At 42.9% G+C, this 21,017-nt stretch overlaps 3 protein-coding genes across 6 annotated transcripts in view; 2 read left to right on the forward strand and 1 right to left on the reverse strand.

Annotated features, from left to right (window-relative positions):
* Positions 1-91: 91 nt before the first annotated feature.
* Positions 92-1,598, forward strand: HYPK (huntingtin interacting protein K). Its single transcript, XM_004380697.2, has 4 exons — positions 92-504; positions 862-917; positions 1,244-1,295; positions 1,433-1,598. The coding sequence occupies exons 1-4, from the start codon at positions 343-345 to the stop codon at positions 1,526-1,528; spliced, it is 366 nt and encodes a 121-aa protein (XP_004380754.1). The 5' UTR covers positions 92-342; the 3' UTR covers positions 1,529-1,598.
* A 1,222-nt stretch (positions 1,599-2,820) lies between these two features.
* On the reverse strand, positions 2,821-16,996 carry MFAP1 (microfibril associated protein 1). The gene is made up of 9 exons (XM_004380698.1): positions 16,734-16,996; positions 10,858-11,077; positions 9,066-9,195; positions 8,610-8,797; positions 7,978-8,086; positions 7,714-7,874; positions 5,959-6,118; positions 3,620-3,709; positions 2,821-3,520 (listed from the first exon to the last, which is right to left on the reverse strand). The coding sequence occupies exons 1-9, from the start codon at positions 16,810-16,812 to the stop codon at positions 3,338-3,340; spliced, it is 1,320 nt and encodes a 439-aa protein (XP_004380755.1). The 5' UTR covers positions 16,813-16,996; the 3' UTR covers positions 2,821-3,337.
* Positions 16,997-17,053: 57 nt separating this feature from the next.
* Positions 17,054-21,017, forward strand: part of WDR76 (WD repeat domain 76) — a 32,932-nt gene continuing 28,968 nt past the window's right edge. For 2 of the 4 annotated variants that reach the window (XM_012556760.2, XM_023735218.1), the window contains exons 1-2: positions 19,763-19,897; positions 20,583-20,984. In XM_012556760.2, coding sequence (XP_012412214.1) covers positions 19,841-19,897; positions 20,583-20,984 — 459 coding nt within the window. In that variant the 5' untranslated portion in view covers positions 19,763-19,840. Of the gene's footprint in view, positions 17,169-19,432; positions 19,566-19,762; positions 19,898-20,582; positions 20,985-21,017 lie in introns of those variants that run through there. The other 2 variants (XM_023735220.1, XM_023735219.1) reach the window with 2 other exon arrangements.

Consider the following 21,017-nt stretch of genomic DNA (forward strand, 5'->3'; position numbering starts at 1 on the left):
TCAGTTTAGGATTAGACATCTAGGTTGAACAGGTGTGTGTGTGTTACGTTCCAGGTAAAGCTGAGCAAGGATGTCGGTTGGGACGTACTGGAGAAGGACACAGCCAGTGAGGCCTGGAGTGGTGACAGCTGTTAGGCCTTGGAGAAGGCCTTACAGAAACCAACACTATACAAAACCTAAAGGAAGCCTGGGGAGGCGAGCAACCTTCCTCTCTGAAGCTTCTAGAGCCGGAGCGTAGTGGGGGCGTGGCCCAGCACCGGCCCCGCCTCCTCTCCGGGCGGAAGCTGCGGGGCAGTTCCCGGAAGTGGTCGTGACGGCCGGCGGTGGCGCGGTGAGATCGGGATGGCGACTGAGGGGGATGTGGAGCTGGAGTTGGAGACTGAGACCAGCGGCCCGGAGCGGCCTCCCGAGAAGCCACGGAAGCATGATAGTGGTGCGGCGGACCTGGAGCGGGTCACCGACTATGCGGAGGAGAAGGAGATCCAGAGCTCCAATCTGGAGACGGTGAGGTCGGCCGGGAGCGTGACGGGCGGACTGAGAGCGGAGGGAGCCCAGAGGCTGTCGCTGGAAGCCAGAGCTCCAGGACTGGGTCCCGATCCTGTGGCGGGAGTAGGCAAGAGGGTAGAGCCGAGGGAAACTCAGCTGCCACCGGGAGCTCGCGGCTTAGCGAAGAGGAGCTTGATGGAAATTGGGCTTAAAGTGGACCTCGTGTGCACAGTATTGAATTAAACAGTCTTTGGTTCCTGACACACTCGTCATCACGAGTACATACAGAACCCGCGTGGCGTTGGCTTTTCAGATCATTGGGGACTGCCCCAGGCAGAGCTTGTGGCAGTAACTATAGACCTGTCTTCCCCATAGGCCATGTCCGTGATTGGAGACAGGCGGTCCAGAGAACAGAAAGCCAAACAGGAGCGGTAAGTCTTCCACATGCAGCCAGCCCTACCATTCCCCCTTTTCACGTTAGACTAAAAGCAAAACCACTGTAGAACCTAATTTCTGCAGATCTAAGGTCTACAGCTTTACCCTGTTAGTGGAAGGAAAGGCCTCCTGGCCAACACCTGCTGCAGAAGGGGAAACCATGGGGCTGTTAGGTGAGGGCGGGTGGGAGTCATTTTGTATTTTCATTCCACAAATGTTAATCAAGAATCATTTGTTTACAAGGCACAGCTGGGAATAAGCCTTGCTGGGAGTCCACGGTGGAGATAAGGGAATGGAGACTAATGCACATATGTATTTACAGGGAGAAGGAACTGGCAAAAGTCACCATCAAGAAGGAAGATCTGGAGCTGATAGTGAGTAGTAATGCTTAACTAGTCAATGGATAGGGGAGGTTGCTTCCTGAACTTATTTTAAAAGTAGAGTCAGCGTGTTTTGGTGGCATTAATGCCTGGTAAGAATCCAGGTAACATGATTGATCATTTTCCTGCAGATGACAGAGATGGAGATCTCAAGAGCAGCAGCAGAACGGAGCCTGCGGGAGCACATGGGCAACGTGGTCGAGGCTCTTATTGCACTAACCAACTGATCTTTCTCAGACACACCGACTGGATTAACTTATTGCAATAAAGATGTTTTTGTCTCTTTTTGAAGTTTACTGGATCAAGTGCAATGTATATTATATTGTACTTTGTTGTAGGAAGTTTATGTTGGAGTATAACTGAATTTAAGTGACCGCCTCTCAACCCTTAATGAACCTACGTGAAGGATCAGTGTATAAGATTTGTTAAAAGGAAAGGCCTTCAGATGCAGATGCTAGGCCAGGCTCATTCATCTGACTAGACTCATCAGTACTTAAGGTACATTTGGACTCTCAGCAAAGCTACTGTACCCCCATGGCATGTGTCTCCAGGTTGGCTTATGAATAGTTGCGAGGCCAGCACCTGCCACGGAGCCGCTGTATGTAGACGTAAGTTACCAATATACCTTACATTCCATTTCCTATGCTGAAGAGAAGACAATTTTACTTTCAAAGTTTTATCACCTTTGGCCAAGTCACCTTGCTGAGCTTTTGTTTCCTCAATTGTAAAATGATACATAACTTACTAGGTTTTAAGTTTTAATGAGCTGGTGAATGTAAAATGCTTGCCCTCATACCTGCCTCGGTGGACACTCAAATGGAAGCTGTAAACACTTCGTAAATAATTTCAAGGCCTTATTTTCATTCTGGCTCTAGGATAAGTCTTTAGATCATATCCCCTCTGGCACACACAACAGGGACTTGTACTTACATTCATGTGCTTGGTCTATTACCTCAAGAGTAAATATCTGCACTCATACTTTTATTCTAAGACATTAAAGGTGTTTGAGTTATTCTCCCCATGGGGCATTTAAAGGATGTGAAAAGACCTTGTTCTTATTTTTTTGTGTAATCAAGAAATACTCCTTCCACTGATGAAATGTCTTCTCCCTTATACCCCTACAGCTACTAGTGCTCTGCCCTGTGCATGGTGGTTATATAATAAATGTCAAAAGCAAAAATCACGGAGTTGAATTTAACTCAAGCAAGATGCCACTACACTGTAACTCAGAGAGCCCCGGTGCCCTCCTTGACATGGGAGCAGGCCAAGGAGAAGACACTGGGAGGTATTTTCCCCGGGGATTCAGTAAGATGCGTGCCCATCTCGTGGGTCAACTTTTTGCTCCGTGTACAGTGACAGTTTAGAGACCAGGGAAAACCAAACATCTGTGGCTGCACGTGGAACAAACCCTGACTGGTATCTGAATCTGCATATGAGACCAAAGAGGAAGATCAAAATGTGAAACACCCTCTGTACAAAAATCCCCTGCTGTTTTTTGTTTTAGTTAATAGGTAGATACTTGTTAACTTGCACATTTCCAGTATTATGCTAAAAATCCTCTTGGTGTGTGTTTCTTTTATTTCTTAACACACATAAATGGACCAAAAAGTATGTTTTACCTATAAAAATTTACTTCAACCAAGAAATGCAAAACAGGTTTTCAGTGAGCTTAGATTTCCTGGTATATTACCCCTAACCCTAAGGCAGAAATAATTATTGTCCTTTTATGTGCCCATGTTTCTGACTCAAGCTCAGGGCCTGGAAAAAAACTGAAGCCACAGCAGCGACGGAGCCTAAGATTTCTCAAGGTTTTAAGTGGGTGGTCTCTAATCCTACCTGGCCAGTGCTTTTCTGGAGGTTTCTCAGCATTGAGTCCAAACCTCACAAAGCACCTTCTTCAAATGCTGGGCTGCCCAGTATCACAAAGATGGCAATAGGTCCATTAGGTTGAATACCATGTAAGTAAAAGCCAATCAAGGATCAAGCGCTGCGATTTCCCTGTGTGTCCCGCAGCTGGAAGACTAACTAGTTGAACTCTAGGTAGTTTTCCGCTTCTTGGCAGATGGTCGCTCAAATACATCTCGTACCCCGGCTGCCTTTTGTTTAAAAAACTTTGTGTTCTGGGCACTCTCTTGACCCCAAGCTGAGTCGAAGGAGGTGGTGTCTTGATCCACAAGGTGGGTGTATTTGGTACGGCCAGAGCGTCCAAAGTTCTTGACCTGAGCGAAGGATGGATGATGAGTTATACCACAAACATACCACACCCCAGCCCTCAATGCACTCCTTTTTTCTCCTGTGTTAGTAAGGTTCCCCCATACCTGCATGACTTTGGGAAGAATGGTTTTATTGAAATGATCCTCCAGAGTAGGTGCGCTGAAATCTCTCTTGTATACTTCTTCATCCTCATCCTATAGAGAAGAATGTTTTATTTTCCATATATTCAACCACATATTTATTAAACTCTATTACAAGGGATACAGAGAAAGCAGAGGACAGTGAACCTGCTCTTTAAATCTAGTTGAGGAGGAAGTGATACTCTTTTTCCTTTGTTGCGTTGCCTTTCTCCTTCCTAAGGGCAGACGTATTTTGAAGGCTATCTTCTCTCTGTGCTCAATGAGCTCACTCATGTGACTTCAACCCTGTATAAAAAACCATCTGCTGTCGAGTCAATTCGGACTCCTAACAACCCTGCAGGACAGGGTAGAACTGGCCCATAGGGTTTCCAAGGCCGTAAATCTTCATGGAAGCAGACTGCCACATCTTTCTCCTGCAGAGCGGCTGCTGGGTTCAAACTGCTGATCTTTCGGTTTGCAGCTGAGTGCTTAACTACTGTGCCATCAGAGATCCTCAATCCTGTATAGCCCTCTCAAACCCCTTTCCAAATCAGCCTCTTCTGATTTCACGTTTTCTGTTACGATGACCAACAGCCTCTCAGTTACCCAGATGAAGAATCTGAGTAACCCCTGTGCGCGATCAGGTGCCACCTCACGTGAGCTCTCATCACCTGGATTACTTTATTTTCCCTGCAGTCAGTCTCACACTTCTGCTGGGTTAGTTTCTAAAACAGCTCTAATTATATGTCTGTCTTGCTAAAAAAACTTCCACTGGCTCTCTATTAAATAGCACAACTCCTCTCTGCTTAGCAATCAAGGCCAAATACTCTAGAATCTTTCCCTACCTTTTAGCTTTCCCTACAACTTCCCTTTATATCTGGTACTTTCTGCCTCTGCTCTGCTAGTCCCTTCACCTGGAATGTCTTCCTACCCTGACCTCCTTGTGTCATCCTTTTCAGTCTTTTACCAAATACACCATCTCCCTCTTTAGAATCTGCACAGTACTTTCACTATTCCTTATAGTGTACAGTTGCCTCAGCCCGACTTCAAGATTGTAAGCCTTTTGAAGGCAAGGATTATGTATTCTCTAGCAGTGCCAACAGTGATCTTTTGACAGTAAATGGTCAAGAACTATAGGGACTAGCTTCAAATAAAAATATTAAGATCATATTGTTATGATACAGATTATAAACATATACGTCTTGGTTAAGGAAGGCTTCACGGAACTGCTGAACATGCTTTCCCTTCAGGTGCTGAAAAACCCAATTTAAAGACAGAACAATTAAACAATTCGTATGATCTACTTTTCTCCTCGTCAGGGTCTGAAATCCCTCATTTAACCTATAGATGCTACTTCAACTTCACTCTTGAGATGCTCTCCTTGTCCAGATGAAAAGCTATCAATATTTGAGCATGTGTGCCAAAGACTGATTTCTACATAAACCTTTTATACATCTTAGCCATCAATACACTGCTTCTCTAAAAAGCTTCGTTATTAAAACTGCTGAAATACCTATGTAGAAATATTTCATGATTTTGAAGCAGTTTAAGTAGTAGTTCATAATCTCCACCGGCTCCAATCAATAAAATCGCATGGGCTGGAAAAGTATATAATCAACATTGCTGCTGTTCAGATAGACTGACACTGATTTCATAAGGGAGTAAGGAAATCACTCAAGTTTTTGAGTTTCACTAGTACTGCAGTGAAGGACAGGAATTTAGCTACAGTGGGAATATTTAGGACTTAATACAGAGTACTTGAAAAAGCTAGTCTAGTTTTTGAGACAAACCCCTTTAACAATAGAAAACAATTTAACAAACCATATTCTATCACACTAATAAATGCAATCAATTTTCCCATTTCCTTTCCAGCTACCCCTGTATTAAGCAATTATCACTGGTGTTAATCCAAATAACTGGAAGAAGTCCACATCACTTCATTTGCATAGCTTTGTTTTCACATAAGCAAACTTCTCATTTGACTCTGAAATAATGATACCTAAGTGATTTTGTGGACCTAATTCATCTAGTATCTGTATGGATCACTATCTCCCCATTTCATTTCCTTAATTCTTCTATTACATCGTTTCCTTCTTCTGAAAGCAGGGGTCAAAACAGAGCGGCTGCTACTTTTACAATCCTGTTGTTTTTCTCTACTAGGTTTATATTCCTCAGAAACAAAAAGCCAATGAAGAAGCTGACCACTGACAAATGGAAATATCATCCCCCCAGGACCAGTTTTCATCCCTGAGGGGAAAAACAGAATTCAAAGCTTCTAAGTATTCCCTACTACTGTACTTTCCAATTCCTTTTTCACTTCTTACCATGAAGAAGGCACCCCGGTGATAATACTTCTGTAAGAACTTATATTTGCCCTTAACAGCTTTGTTGGTAATGACTTTGCCATTTGCCCGAAGCTCAGCTCGCCTCTCTTCCTCAGTCAGGTTTCGCATGCGTTCAATTTCTGCTTTCTCCTTCTCAAGCCTGTCCAGGGAGCAAAAAGATTAGTATTGTTCCAGCTTCACAAACACCCAGTTATCTGACAGTAACACAGTTCCATCTCCTTTCAAGCATTATTCCCCTCCTTTCATTAGTCACTGCCTGTTAGGAATCGAGATCAGGAGCTCTACAAATAAAAAGGTGAGGCAGTCTTTACTACGTTGGCCAGACCAAGTGTTGCAAACTTCCAAAAGTTGACTCTAGCCTTTTTGAGGTTACAACATCCTATTACTGCTTGATTTCGCAACATTACTAATTCCCCTTTCCTATAAAAAGCCTCCTTAGCTTTACAAAAATCAAAGTCTGTGCTGGTATTCTATCAGAAATCATTAAGACATGCTTACACATGTCATGAACCAAGGATTACCATCATTAAGTAGATTACAGTGACTTTCTAACCTTTTTTTTATTTTGCTCACAGATCTCTTTTCTCCAGAAAAATGCACGTATGCATACAATTTTAAAGGGTACATGGACTACTCAAAGCCTGGGATAAGGAACCTTAGAAACTGCAGACGAAGGGCAGCTGCCCAGAGTTTCTTATTGACAGGATTATACTCCATTCCCAGCAATTTGCAGTAATGGGTGATGCAGCTCAGAAACAATTCTGCTCTAATACAGTGAATGTGATAGATTATCTAAGTGCCACAAATTCTTCCCATCACAGCAGGCATGCTCTTTTGCAGTGTGAATTTGCTGCTCCTATCTAGAGGTGGAGTTTACTTCTCCTCCCCCTGAACCTAAGTTGGCCTTGTGACTTGCTCTGATCAATACCACGTGGCAGAAATGATGTGTGAGTTCTGGAACCTAGGCCTCAGCCAGCTTCCACCTGTGCTCTCTTGGCATGCTGCCCTGGGACTGCTATGAAAGGAAGTCAGTCTGGTGTACTGGAGAAGTGAGGCATCCCGCTGGCAGCCAGCACCAACTTCCAGACATGTGACAGAGACCACTTTGGACCTTCTAGGCCAGTCAACCCTCCAGCTGGATGCAGCTGCGTAAGCCCAGATGAAACCAGCAGAGGAGCTGCTCAGCCAACCTCCAAATTGTGAGAAATAATAGATTACTGTTTTAAGCCACTTAATTTTTGGTTGAGTTAACACAACAATAACTTATATAGTGAGTAACTTTTTGGGTGCCTGTAGGAAACTAAAGGAAGCATTAGCTGGCACTCTCATCATGGAGAAACAGTGACAAAATGTGTTACTTTTACTTGATTTCACTGTAACAAGCCATATCCTAAATGTGGGAAACTCATTCCGTCCCAAACCAAAAAACCAAACCTGTTGCTGCTGAGTCGATTCCTACTCATGATGACTCCATGTGTTAGAGCACAACTGCTCCACAGGGCCTTCCTGGCTGTAATCTTTACAGAAGCGGATCGCCAGGCCTTTCTTCTGCAGCGTCATGAGGGGTGGGTTCGAACTGCTAACCTTTAAGTTAGTAATTGAGTACAAACTGCGCCACCAGGGACCCCAAAGAAAGCTGGACTGAAACTCAGAGTGGTTATTGAGCCTCAGACCTATACTATTAGGAACCTCTCCAATTAGCAGTATTAAGTCCAGGCCTATCGCAATACTCACGCTTCTCGATCTTCTCTGTCCCGCTTGATTCTCTTTAACTCCCGAACTTTCCACGCCTCGTATTCCTCCTCATCATTTTCATCATCAGTATTGAGTGCGTCCAGTGCAGCCAGGGACCGCTTGTTCTCTTCCAGCTCCTTCTTGGTCTCCTCTTCTACAATCTGCACAGGGAGAATAATTCAGTTACTGGACTTCCTTATTCTGCTCAGACAAACCTAATTACACTGCCCCTTGTGCTCACCCTCCTCACAGCCACCCTAATACCTTGAGTGTGTACTTGCGCCTCTCCTCAGCCATGCGTTTCGCCTCCTGCTCCAGCTCCTTCTGTTTCAGTGCTTCAGCCTCACGTTCTTGAACTGTCACTCGGTCCTTCCTGCAGCACAGAGGTCCTGTTAGTTACCTAAATCCCTTAGAGGGGAGCTCCCTGTTTCCTTAGATCAAGTCCCACCCAAATCACACAAAACCAATCTCTGGCTCTATTAATTTGCAAAGAGTTGGGGGAGGAGTCATCCCAGGTCTTTACAGCAGCAAAATTTCACTCATCTTTGAGCACTGCCTGGGTAGCTCAAGGAACCTACTGGACTGTAAGTAGCAAGATGGCTAGCCATTAGGAAAGGAACAGGAATCTGCTCTTCAAGTTTAAATTTGTGCCTAAAGTAATGTACTGTTTGTCTTGTGAGACTCTGGGCAGATATGTGCTCTTTAACTGGAAAGGGAGCTGTGGACACAACCCAGACTCCACCAGGGGCATCAAGATACTCCTCAGCAGATGACCCTGGGGCCAGGGCACGGGGCAGAAGACTTCTGTTTCAGAAGAACATGGGATAGAGAAGACCTTCAGACCTGGAAGGCAGTAAATACCCTGTAGATTCAGGCCTGGCTTGTGAGATACTTACTTTCGGATGAAGACGGGCTTAAGGCGAGGCTCCATCTCATCTTCACTGTCTGTGTACTCTTCATACTCAGACTCTGATTCTGACTCCTCCCCAGAACGTCCCTCATCCTCCACCTCCATGACTTCCATCTCTTCATTTTTTCTCTCCTGTGCTCGCTGACGCATCATCCCACGCCGCCGTTCTATTTCCTATCCAGTCACAAGTGCAAGCCAGTTAGTCAAATGGCCTGTGCCCTAAGGTGGCTTTTTATTTCCCCTCATCACACCCAATGAACTCTGATATGAGTAAATTCAACTCAGTACCATTCTATTTTCAATCCTATCGCCAACACACAGGGGATGTGATCAGAGTTCTGCCAAAAGCAGCAATCTTTTGCCTTTAGGGCACCGACAAAGGAGCACAGGCCACAACTTTTTCTCATACCCAGAAAGAACTTCCCATTTTCCATTATCATACCTCATCATCAATTTCCTCCTCCTCTTCTTCACTGCTATCTTCTCGTTCCATGCGCCAAGCATCGCCTTCTACTTCTGAGTCACTTTCTCCTACCACTTCAGGTTCCACGATTTTCCGATGTCGAGCCAATCTGAAAAACAGTATTTCCAAGTTTAACACCGAATCTCACAAAAACTAAGGGGCATCAACTACATTTCCTTAGTCACAGAGCACCATGACATTATGTTTGGTTTCACTAATATCGAAGTCTTGCAACGTGGAAACTGAGGCACAGATAAAAGAAACTAAACCAAACCATCAATAATAGTCAAGTTGGGCCTAAAACATGAACTTCAGGCTACAGGTCAGTATCTCACAGGATAGCCCTCATCCATGGTTCTCAAACTGTACGCTGAGGTGCCCCAGGGCAACGCAGCAAATTCACAGCAGCCACAAGGCTGTTCGCATTTTTAATATTAGATCACACTACATTCCTTTCACTGGCAGTACATCTTTGTGAAGGTGGTTTTTGGTAGCTGCTGTGATAAAAAAGCCAAGTACTGCACAAAAATCAACATGGAACAGGAAATGAGCTGGTGGTATCCAATCTGACTGCAAGGTCTGAGTATCTAAAACCAAATCAAACCAAATCCACTGCCATCAAGCCGATTCTGATTCACAGTGACCTTAATGGACAGAGTAGAACTGCCCCATAGAATTTCCACGGCTGTATCCTTTACGTAGGAGTCCTACTGGCGCAGTGGTTAAGAGCTTGGCTGCTAAGGAAAAAGTGAGCAGTCTGAATCCACCAGCCACTCCTTGGAAACCCTATGGGGCAGCTCTACCCTGTCCTATAGGGTCACTATAAGTCGGAATCAACTCGACGACAACAGGTTTGGCTTTTGGTTTTGGCAATCTTTGTGAAAGCAGACGCCACATCTTTCTTCCATGGAGCGGCTGGTGGGTTCGAACTGGTGACCTTTTGGTTGGCAGCCAAGCGCTTAAACCACTGTGCGACCAGTGCTCCTCTGAATATCCAACAGGGACATAAATCCTATTAGCTAGTACTGGTAACTGTACTTATTAAAGAATGAAATAGAATTTTTGTTCTTTCGTGTGTGTGTGTGTGTTTTTTTCCAAATTACTGAACTGTTAGGACATTTATTAAGTTATTTGAATCTAACTTCTTACTAAAATAAATGGAAATGTTTAGGTCTAGGGACTCCATGAAAAAATTCCTCAGACACTGTGAACTGAGTCGGTCTGGGACCTCTGTCAGTCACGACATACAGAACCCTTCAGTGGGGGCTGTCCTCCTACACAAGACCTTTTACCTGGCCTTTCCTGCTACTTCCTCACTGTAATTTCCCCTCAGTAGCCTTTAGATAAGTGGATGGATAAAATCAATTTCACAAATTTTATAAAACGTCTTTGTGCTAAAAAGACTCCTCTCAACAAACCAACCAATGGTCTGTGTTTTCTAGTCCCTTAATGAGTTAATTAGGGCCTTTGGGCAAGAGGTAACCTGCGGTTTCCTGAAGCTGCCACTCACCAGCTATGTAGCTTTAGTCATGTTATTTACCTAACCCGTGTGCCTCAGTTCCTCATCTTTAAAACAGGGATGATAGTACCTACCTCAAAAGGCTGCTGCATGGATTACAAGAATTAGTAAATGTAATGTACTTGGAACAGCGCCTGGCACATGGTAAGAACTACTCAAGTATTAGCTATTAATTATTGTTGGTGGTGCTGGTACTGTTATTAGTTAACCTGTAGGGGTTCAAGTCCAGTGAAACACAAGCCTAGTCATTACCTCTCTTCCACATCTTCACTGATACGGTTCTGCAAACGCCGCAGACGGGGATCACTAGACGAATCTTCCTCCTGTTCCTCAGGCTCTGCTTCTTGTTCTTTGGCTTTCTTAATGAACTGAAATTCTTCATCCTCCTCATCTGAGGACTCCATAGGGGCATAGTCTGGCCTCTTTCCTGACACATAGCGTTTCACCTTCACTTTTTCCATAGAAATCTCACCTGGGTGAGAAAGATAACATTATGATTCAGTAGACTCTTTCCCAATATCCTTCAACCTTTGGCCTTTACAGTAGAGCCCTGTACTCTTGGTAGACAAGAGTCTGAGCAGGAGAAGAGAGCCACTACACAATCATCTTTGTTTTCCTACAAAGGCCAAGTCACGGGAAGCCATTGTAGTGAATACCAACACTAATGATAATGAGGCCTAGCTTGGGTACAATGAAGTGGAGGACAGTGGGCAGATAAATGGTTTAAAAAAAAAAGTTTCCCAAACAAGCAGACTGCATCCAACATATATTCATGCTAGTCTACCTCAACTATCGTCGTAAGCAAATTATCTGTAACAGTGCCCACACTAGTAACTTCACTAGGAACATAAAATTAAGATGCTGCTCAATCATTCTTTTAGTTCCCTCTGAAATTTTCCATGGCAGCCTTTATAATCTATTACCACATAACTCAATCTTCTATATCTATTTCTACTTTCTTTTCCTTTAGCTTACGCATTATCAGACCTGCAAGAGTAGACAATCTGTCTTTTACAAACAATTCCAATGAATGGAAAAAGAACGAAAACTAACTAACTCATTTTATGAGTATGACTTGACAATAAATCTGGACAGTTCAAAGAAAAACTTTAGGTGGATTTCACTTATGAACATAGATACAAAAGAACTAAATAACATAACAGCAAATTTATTCCAGTAATGTATAAACAGACAAATAAAAATCCTCAAGCCATCAGGACTTAGTAGAATTTAGCCTAAGATTAAAAGGATGGCTTAACCTTAGAAAAATCAAATAATATAATTTATCTCATCAACCAATTAATGAAGATAATACACTATTTTTTAAAGTCATATAATCCTTACAATAGCTACAATAAACAGTATATGTAATGATAAAACATTAGAAGCATTCTCTTTAAAAAACAGCTGGCATCCTTATGTCGTTCCTATCACAACTTCAAGTCACTACTGTATTATGGTTCTAATTAGGGCAATAAGGAAAAAAGATAAAAGGCGTAAGGATTGAAAAGGAAGAAACTGCCATAATTTGCAGACCATATGATTGTCTATGTAGAAGATAACAAGATAACCAACAGATAAACTAAGAAAGTTCAAGACGAATGTTGGATAAAAGATCTGTATATAAAAATAAGTGGTCCTCAATTGGCATAACAAACCTTATTAAGAAAATGTTCTGCATCTTACTTTGGTAAGTGGCATCTGGGGTCTTAAAAGCTTGCAAGTGGCCATCTAAGATGCATCAATTGGTCCCAACCACTTGGAGTAAAGGAGAATGAAGAACACCAAAGATGCAAGGAAAGTATTGACCCAAGAGACAGAATGGGCCCCATAAACCAGAGACTTCATCAGCCTGAGACCAGAAGAACTAGATGGTGCCCAGCTACCACCAATGAACGTCCTGACAGGGAACACAACAGAGGGTCCCTGATGGAGCAGTAGAACAATGGGATGCAGAACTCAAATACTAGTAAGAAGACCAGACTTAATGGTCTAAGACTGGAGGCGCCCCGGAAAGCATGGCCCCTGGTCTCTCCATCACCCCAGAACTACAACAATTTCCGAGGCCAACTCTTCAGACAGGGATTGGACTGGACTGTGGGACATAAAGTGATACTCATGAAGAATATGCCTCTTAGACAAGTAGATACGAGAGACCAAAGGGGCGGCGTCTGTCCAGAGGTGAGAGGGGAAGGCAGAGAGAGTTAGGAGCTGATTGAATGTTCATGGGGAATCAGGGGCGGAGGGGAGGACTGTGCTGTCGCAGAATGGGGTGAGTGGTTGCGGTCTCATAACAACATATGTTAAAAAAAAAAAAATTCTGTATGGGAGACTAACTTGAAAAGTAAACTTCATTTAATTACATCAATTAAAAAAAAAAAGTGGTCCTTAAACCCAGCATTCCACTTTTAGGACACTAACCAAAGGAATAACCAAAGATTATCAAATATTTATGTCTCCAAATTGAAAAAACAAACCTAAAGTTCCCAACCAAGGAGACAGTTAATAAAATTATAGAAAATCCAAATAATGTACAGGTAGTCCCTGACTTACAATGTACTTGAGTTCCAGAGAACCACACTTAAAACCAATTTTTTTTTTTAATGAGGAAGAAGGAGAAGGAAGGAGAGAAGTTGTCAAAAAAATATAGTGAAAGGATAAGCTGGAATCTTTTCTAAACTAAATTGGGGCTTCAGTTGCTTGAAAACATGGACCTAAACACTGATCACTTTGCTAAAGTCGACAGGCAGATTCAGGAAGCAGTGAGATGTTATGTGAAATATACGAAGAAAAAAAGGAAATGACCATATAGACAACTCTCACTAATTTTCTGACTAGAAATGTCATCACCACTCCCAGGGATAATCCAGATGATCCAGAACCTTTCATAAGTGGAATTATTACTGCATCTGAAAAAATGACAACACTGTCCAACTCTTCTTCATCGTTGGAGTAAATTTTTATGATTTGTGTATTTTGTTACATATGTATGTATTAAAGTATATCTGTAAGTTTATATGTAATGTTTTCAATCCCCAAAGACAAATGAAGATTGGATTTATTAAAAAAAAAAAAAGTGTACCTGTACATTGACTACATATAATTAAAAATAGTTAAAAAATATAATTTACAATAGCAAATAATCTATAAGTTACCTAGAAATAAATTTATCAGTGTTTCCTTTAGGAGGAAAAATATAAAATTGTATCAAAAGATATAAAAGATCGAAATAAATGGAGAATTTTATCGTGTTCATGGATGAGAAGAGGGCAGCTGTGTTGTGCTGAGTTAATCTACAAATCTATAATCTATAATTTTAATGCAATTCCATTAAAAGTTTCCCCTAGGCTGATTCTAAAGTCATGTGGAAGAACAGGAGATCAAGAAGAGCCAAGACACAGAAGAACTAGATGGTGCCTGGCTACCACCAATGACCACCCTGACAGAGAACACAACAGAGAGTCCCTGATGGAGCAGGAGAAAAGTGGGGTGCAGAATTCAAATTCTAGTGAAAAGACCAGACTTAATGGTCTGACTAAGACTGGAGGAACCCCAGAAAGCATGGCCACCCGACTCTCTGTCAACCCAGCACTAAAACCATACGCGAGGCCAACTCTTCAAAGATTAGACTGGACTATGGGACAAAAATGATACTCGTGAAGAGTGTGCGTCTTAGCTCAAGTAGATTCATGAGACTAAATGGGAAGCTCCTGTCCGGAGGTGAGATGAGAAGGCAGAGAGGGTCAGGAGCTGGCTGAATGGACACGGGAAATCCGGGGTGGAAAGGAGGAGTGTGCTATCACAGTATAGGAGAGCAACTAGGGTCACATAACAATGTGTGTATAAATTTTTGTAAGAGAGACTAACTTAAAATGTAAACTTTTACTTAAAGTACAACAATTTAAAAAAAATAAAAGAAGAGCCAAGGCGATTCTGAAGACGAATAATGTGGAAGCAGTGGTGGGTGCTCCTGCACCAGACAGCAAGGGTTATTTAGAGGAATTTAAGCAGTATGTCATTGACTCAGGGGTACACAGAGACCAAAGAAGACAGCAAAGAGCAGAGAAACAAATCCATATGAGAACTTGGTATATTACACAAGTAAAAAAAAAACTGTTGCCATAGAGTTGATTCTGACTCATAGCGACCCTATAAGACAAAGCAAAACTGCCCCATAGGGTTTCCAAGGAGCACCTGGTGTATTCAAACGGCCGACCTTTTGGTTAGCCGTAGCTCTTAACCACTATGCCACAGGGTTTCCATATTACACAAGAAGCATTAAAAATCAGTGGCAAATGGATGGGCTATTCAATCAATGGAGTAGGGACAATTGGTTAACCTTGAGGTAAAAGGTAAAATCATATCCCTAACTCATACCACACGCACACAATTCCAGATGGATTAAAAACTTAAATGTGAAAGATATATCTTAAACATTTACATCCTCTACTGGACTGCAAGCTCCTTAACTTAGAGCCTGTCTTGTAATTGTGTATTCAATCCTATTTAGTATACACAAACATTTACATCTTAGAAAATCTTTATAATTGGAATATCTGTGATCTCAAAGTAGGGAAAAATTTCTTAAACAATATACAAAAAAGCCCAAAACACAGAAGATTAATAAATATGATTACATTAAAACTGAAACTGTAACAGAAGACTCCATAATTTAAGTTAAAAGCAGCAAAAAAATGAGGAAAAAAATATATTACAGGTTTGGAATGTATAAAAACACAACCAAATAGAAAATGGGCAAGTAACAAGACACAGGTAATTCCTAGAAGAGAATGCCCAGAAAGCCAATAAAAAAACGAACAAGATGCCTATCCTCACTAGCAATCAGGGAAACGCAAATTAAAATGACACCATTTCACACCTGTTAGATTGGGTACAAATTTAAAAATCTTATACAACCAAATGTGTGGATGAATATACAGGGAAACAAAAACTGTTACATTCTTACAACTGACTTTGGACAGCAATTTGGCAATAAGCGAAGCTGATGAAATTCTAGCGTCTACCCTAGAAAACTTCTCATACAAGGGAACTAAAGACACATGTTTAAGAATGACAATTGCAGCATTTTTGCAATAGGAGGAAAAAACACAACTAACTGTCCCTCGGTAGGGAACAGACAAACTGGTTTAATTATCCAATGGAGTTCATAAGCAGTTAAATGAATTCCATCTAATGTGTCCCAAGGATAATTCTCAAAAGCCATTTTTTTAAAGCAAGTTGCACAAAAATAGGTACAGTATATTTTTAAAAACAAAAAGAAATAATTGTTATTATTTTCCAACATCTTTACTGAAAAAACTCTGACCCCCAAACAGGTATGTTGTTCGTTCTTCCATCTGCACGCACTGAAATGCTACCCATTCTTTAAGGTTCAACTTCAATGCCACCTTCTTCAAAAAGTTTCCTTGACTACCCCAATCTGAAGTGATCTCTTCTCTGCCTTCCCACAACGCTTGGTTTATAGCACCTATATGACAAGTATTACAGGTGGAAAGACTAGATATCCACTACTTAGAATGTGTTACTTTTTTGCATGTCTTACATCTAAACAGAACTAGAATGTGAGTTCCTTACGGTCAGGGGCACTGTCTTACATAATTTTGTATTCATTTTAATAAATACAGCACTGCATTGGTTGAAAGTGATAAGAAGTTGAAATAAAGCATGGTTCCTGCCTCAACGAGGTTAACAGCAAGGAGAGAGAGACACATAAATATGTTGGTAATTCATAAAAGCATAAACATATTGCTATGGAGAACAAAAGAAGGACTGTATCCCGCACAACGCCCTGCAAACATACATTAGTCTATATATATATAAATATATATTAATCTAACGAATTGATGGAGGTCAGGGGAAGTGGGATGCTGTATGCGAGAGTAGAGACGCCACACGAAAAAAAAAATCAGACACAAACGGGTTCCCCACTCTCTTCCCCTAGACAACGCGGCTGGGTGAGAGTTTAGGGTGGGAAGGCTACAGAAACTGGGGACCAGGTGTTAAGGGTCGGGAGGAGGGGAGGTTGGCGTCGTCGGCCAGGAGAAGGTTTGGAAGATGCTGGGGAAGGAAGAGGTAAGATACGACTGTAAAGGGGCTCAGCACAGTACCTTTCTCATTGCGGACCGGGACGGCCCCAGCCGTAGATTGAATAGGCGGTTGTTTCATGAGTGCGCTTGGGACCGACATGTTGATGGCAGCGGCGGTAACTCCTTAAACTTGACTAATCCCAAACAATAAACACCGACAGCGTCAACGACCAGAAAATACACCTCCCCGTCTAGATCCACAGGACACTGCTGCGCGACGAATAGAAAACCACTTACGTCTGAGCTAGACAAACCGGAAGTACGTGTCAAGAGGATTGTGGGATTTTGGAGGCCTTCTGAGCGCTTTCGCCTAGTAGGTCGAGTCTGTTACTGCGCATGTTCATAGGCTGCCTTCGCGTTCTCAATCTCCCAGGATTTGGAAGCCGCTTCTGGCGGGAAATTGCTTCCTTTGGGCGTGCAGTCAAAGCCGTGCGGGGACGGAGGTCCGAATTAAAGGTTTCGCTTGTTAGTTTGGTTTGAAGCCCAGGGAATGGTATAGTGATGAGTGCGAAACTGGGCGGATAATGAGGGTCTGTGTGTATATTGTTGAAAACCCGGAAGGATTAGGGTTGGATCGAAATAGAAATTCTGTTAATAATGGCACCTGATTAGCTCAATTGATGAGGCCGGGGTGGGCGGTGGTGCGGCATATTTATGTCATATGATGGCAGGTGGTGGTGATTTAGGCCAGTGGCAAAAAATAGATAAAAGGAAATAAATGAATTTCCTCCAAGAGGCCTGGGCGGTTGCCTGAAATCTCAACACTTCAATTTTAGGCTTTCAAGTTCTTTTAGTTTATGGGGCCACCTCTTAAAATACATTTCTGGCTGGAAAGTGTGTGTATGTTGATCAGTCAATAATTATTAAGTACTTGCTGTGTTCAGAGTCCCTGCATGGTGCAAACAGTTGACATGTTTGGCTGCTAACCAAAAGGCTGGAGATGAGTCCAGTCAGAGGTGCTTCAAAAGAAAGGCCTGGCAATCTACTTCCAAAAAATCAGCCACTGAGAACCCTATGGACACAGTTCTACTCTGACACACAGGGGGTCGCAAGAGTCATAGTGAACTCCACCACAACTGGTTTTTTAACTTGCTGTGTTCACCAGTTTAGCCCTGTATAAGGAGTATGAAGAATTGCTAAAAGGCTCGCATCTTCAAGCTTGAATTGTATTTAGGAAAAATCTTCAAGGACTTCTAGAATCACAACAAGCAGTCCCAATTTTCTAGTTGGGTCGTGTAAAAAAACTGGCTAACTGGAAGTCAGAACACATTTTACCATGTTGTTGTTAGGTGCCGTCCAGTTGGTTCTGACTCATACCGACCCTATGTACAACAGAACGGGACACTGCCCGGTCCTGTGCCATCCTCATAATTGTAATGCTTGAGCCCATTATTGCAGCCACTGTGTCAATCCATCTTGATGAGAGTCTTCTTCTTCTTCGCTGACTCTCTACTTTACCAGGTATGATGTCCTTCTCCAGAGACTGATCCCTCCTGATAACATGTCCAAACTGTGTGAGACAAAGTCTCACCATTCTTGCTTCTAAGGAGCGTTCTGGTCATACTTCTTCCAAGACAGATTTGTTCGTGCTTTTGGCAGTCCATGGTATATCCAATATTCTTTGCCAACACCGCAATTCAAAGGCGACAATTCTTCGATCTTCCTTATTCATTGTCCAGCTTTCACATGCATGTGAGGCGACTGAAAACACCATGGCTTGGGTCAGGCGCACCTTAGTCCGCAAAGTGACATCTTTGCTTTTCAACACTTTAAAGAGATCTTTTGCAGCAGATTTGCCCAGTGCAATGTGTCTTTTGATTTCTTGACTGCTGCTTCCATGGGGATTGATTGTGGATCCGAGTTAAACGAAACCCTTGACAACTTCAGTCTTTTCGCCATTTATTATGATGTTGCTTATTTTATTGTAGAAAGGACTTTATAAATGACGTGGTGAGGGAGAGAAGGGACAGCATGAGCAAGGTCTGGAAGGCCAGAAATAGCATGGTATATAAAGTCTGGTTTTACCAATTAGTAATTTTACAGACAGGAAGTGGTGAAAGTTTGGCAGGTACCTGATCATGAAGGGCCTTGAAAGTGCTGTTAAGTAATATGACTAATTCTCAAATTATTTCACCTGTGTTCTAAAATTGGGCCTAGGCTGAGAGAAGAAATAAAACTGGGCAAGCTTCAAACAAGGAACAGTGGGGGGCCCAAGTAACTAACCAGGGGTACAGTTTTGGGCTAGAAAGAAAAGGACCTTGAAACTATAATAGACAGACTTTTATAATGAATTTGCCAGCTCAAAAAATCACGTTGTCCAGAGGAAGTAAATCTGATGTGAAGGCAATTGTTTTGGCTCACAGCGACCCAGAGGATAGAAAAAAGGTTTAATATGGCTGGGAGTGTAAGAAATAGGGTGCGCTAAAATCTTCTTTGGTTATTTTGTGATATACAAACTATTTGATTCACAACTTTTTTCCAGGCTTTAGGCCATTTAAAGTCATCATTATCAGGTTCTTAGTTAACAGGTGGGCAGATGGGCAGAAGGTGAAATTTAAACCAATTTCTCAGCTTTTGAAAAAAAATTAGAATGCTTCCTTCCTAGGAAGAAGACCCAATAGTATGCAATAGGGCATAATTCTCTGGGGTGAGAAGGAGTCAGGTGGGCGGAAATAAAGGCTGCATGTAGATTTCGATTGCCTTTTCCCTCCATTCTCTAGGGAATCGAAGTACGTCTGAATCTTTTGCAGCCTCTCATTACAAGGCAAGGTGGTTCTTCCTCAGTAGAGAAGTGCCAGTGTTTTTCAAAGCGAGAGCCCGGCACCATGAACTTCAGAATCACCGGGATCCAAGGTAAAAATGTCGATTCGGTCCCACTGCACCCCTAACGAATTTGAATCTTGGAGTGAGGCGGGTAAGCCCGCCTGCTTACAAAACTCCAGTAATGCCCGGCTCCCCCAGGCCAGCTGCGAGTTGAGCCAGGCTGCGCCTCGGGACCGGGATTGCAGCCTCCCGTGCCCCAGGCCCCGCCCACGTCCCGCCAGGCCCCGCCCCCGGTCCGGCCCCGCCCCTGGCCGACTCCCGCCGAGCTCTAGGCGGGAAGGCAACAGCTGCTAAGCCGCGGGAAGATGTCTGGGTCCTGCGCCGCAGCCCACGAGAAGGCGGCTTCCAGGCAGCGACCCCAGGTGAGGGTGAGAAACGGGTTGACGCTTCCCGGTGTTCTGCCGCAGCCTTGGGGTCTTCATGAAAGATCTGCCAGGCACAGGCCAGGCAGGGCACGGGGACCTGGCACGGGACACCTCTCCACCCCAAAACTATTTCCCGCCACTTGGGGCATCTCTCCGCTTGCTGAGCTTTTCTGGGTGTTGCTTCAAAAAAAATAAGCTGGGATTCCTGGCCTGATTTTCCTCTATAGAAAACTAGGCCCTCTGCATTGAGGAAGGTTCTTATCAATAACCTACAAATACAGTAGTGGCAAATTTGTCACTTTGAACAGAGTGACCCCGGATTAGGGGTCCCTTTCTGCCACCTGCATTTGCTTTTGCAGCAGTTTTTACCAGATTCACACCCCAGAGTCACTCGGAAGTTGACAGCTGGGGTGGTCTCATCAGTTATAAATGGTAGTCATTATTATTATTGGCCAAGAAATGTGTGTGCCCTGTATGATAAATGCCGTAATTCCATTTAGTTTAATGAATTAGATATCTAGATTTTGGAGTTTTTCCTTAAAGGCTATCAGTCTGGATTTCTGTTGGTATCATAAAATAGAAATTAGGCTTGTTTACAGACATCTGTTGGGGACCTGGTAAGAAAAGTCACAGGACCTGAGATTCTAATACTGTTTTCCTTTCCTTTTATTGACCTGATTAGGTAAATGACTGTAAAGAAAACCAAAACATTCCCTACGTGTCTCTGAAACCAATACCGACGACAGTTTTAGAAAAAACTGTTAAGGTTCACCTGGCTGCCTTTTCACTCAGTAGTGACAAGCTAGACCAATTTAAGCGCCCCAAATCCCTGTTAGAAAAGAATTCTAACGATGTGCCGCTGTGTAAGAAGACTGAAATAAAGAAATCTGGCAGAGGGATTTTAACTCCAAAGATGGAAGCCACATCTTCCAGGGCAGAATCCACTCTGCAAAAGTCGTCCTTAGATGTTCATCCTGAAAGTAACACGGGACAGCACAAGAGCACTTTGGATGCAGTGATGGTCAGTGCTGATATGGAGAGCAGTCAGGATGGAGACAGCAATGAAGATACCACACCAGGCCTGGTATGAATTTAATTGGTAGCTTGTTCTAAGTTT

This window comes from Trichechus manatus, unplaced genomic scaffold (assembly GCF_000243295.1).
Source record: "Trichechus manatus latirostris isolate Lorelei unplaced genomic scaffold, TriManLat1.0 scaffold00076, whole genome shotgun sequence".
Classification (NCBI taxonomy): domain Eukaryota; kingdom Metazoa; phylum Chordata; class Mammalia; order Sirenia; family Trichechidae; genus Trichechus; species Trichechus manatus.

Bases quoted from the DNA above. Each gene is read 5' to 3' on its own strand.
- HYPK (XM_004380697.2), top strand. From the start codon at position 343: ATGGCGACTGAGGGGGATGTGGAGCTGGAGTTGGAGACTGAGACCAGC. The intron at 918-1,243 runs GTAAGTCTTCCA...ATGTATTTACAG, and splicing joins CAGAAAGCCAAACAGGAGCG to GGAGAAGGAACTGGCAAAAG. The intron at 1,296-1,432 runs GTGAGTAGTAAT...ATTTTCCTGCAG, and splicing joins AGGAAGATCTGGAGCTGATA to ATGACAGAGATGGAGATCTC.
- MFAP1 (XM_004380698.1), bottom strand. From the start codon at position 16,812: ATGTCGGTCCCAAGCGCACTCATGAAACAACCGCCTATTCAATCTACG. The intron at 11,078-16,733 runs GTACTGTGCTGA...TTTCTCACCCAG, and splicing joins CCCGGTCCGCAATGAGAAAG to GTGAGATTTCTATGGAAAAA. The intron at 7,875-7,977 runs GTATTAGGGTGG...CTCCCTGTGCAG, and splicing joins GGCGCAAGTACACACTCAAG to ATTGTAGAAGAGGAGACCAA.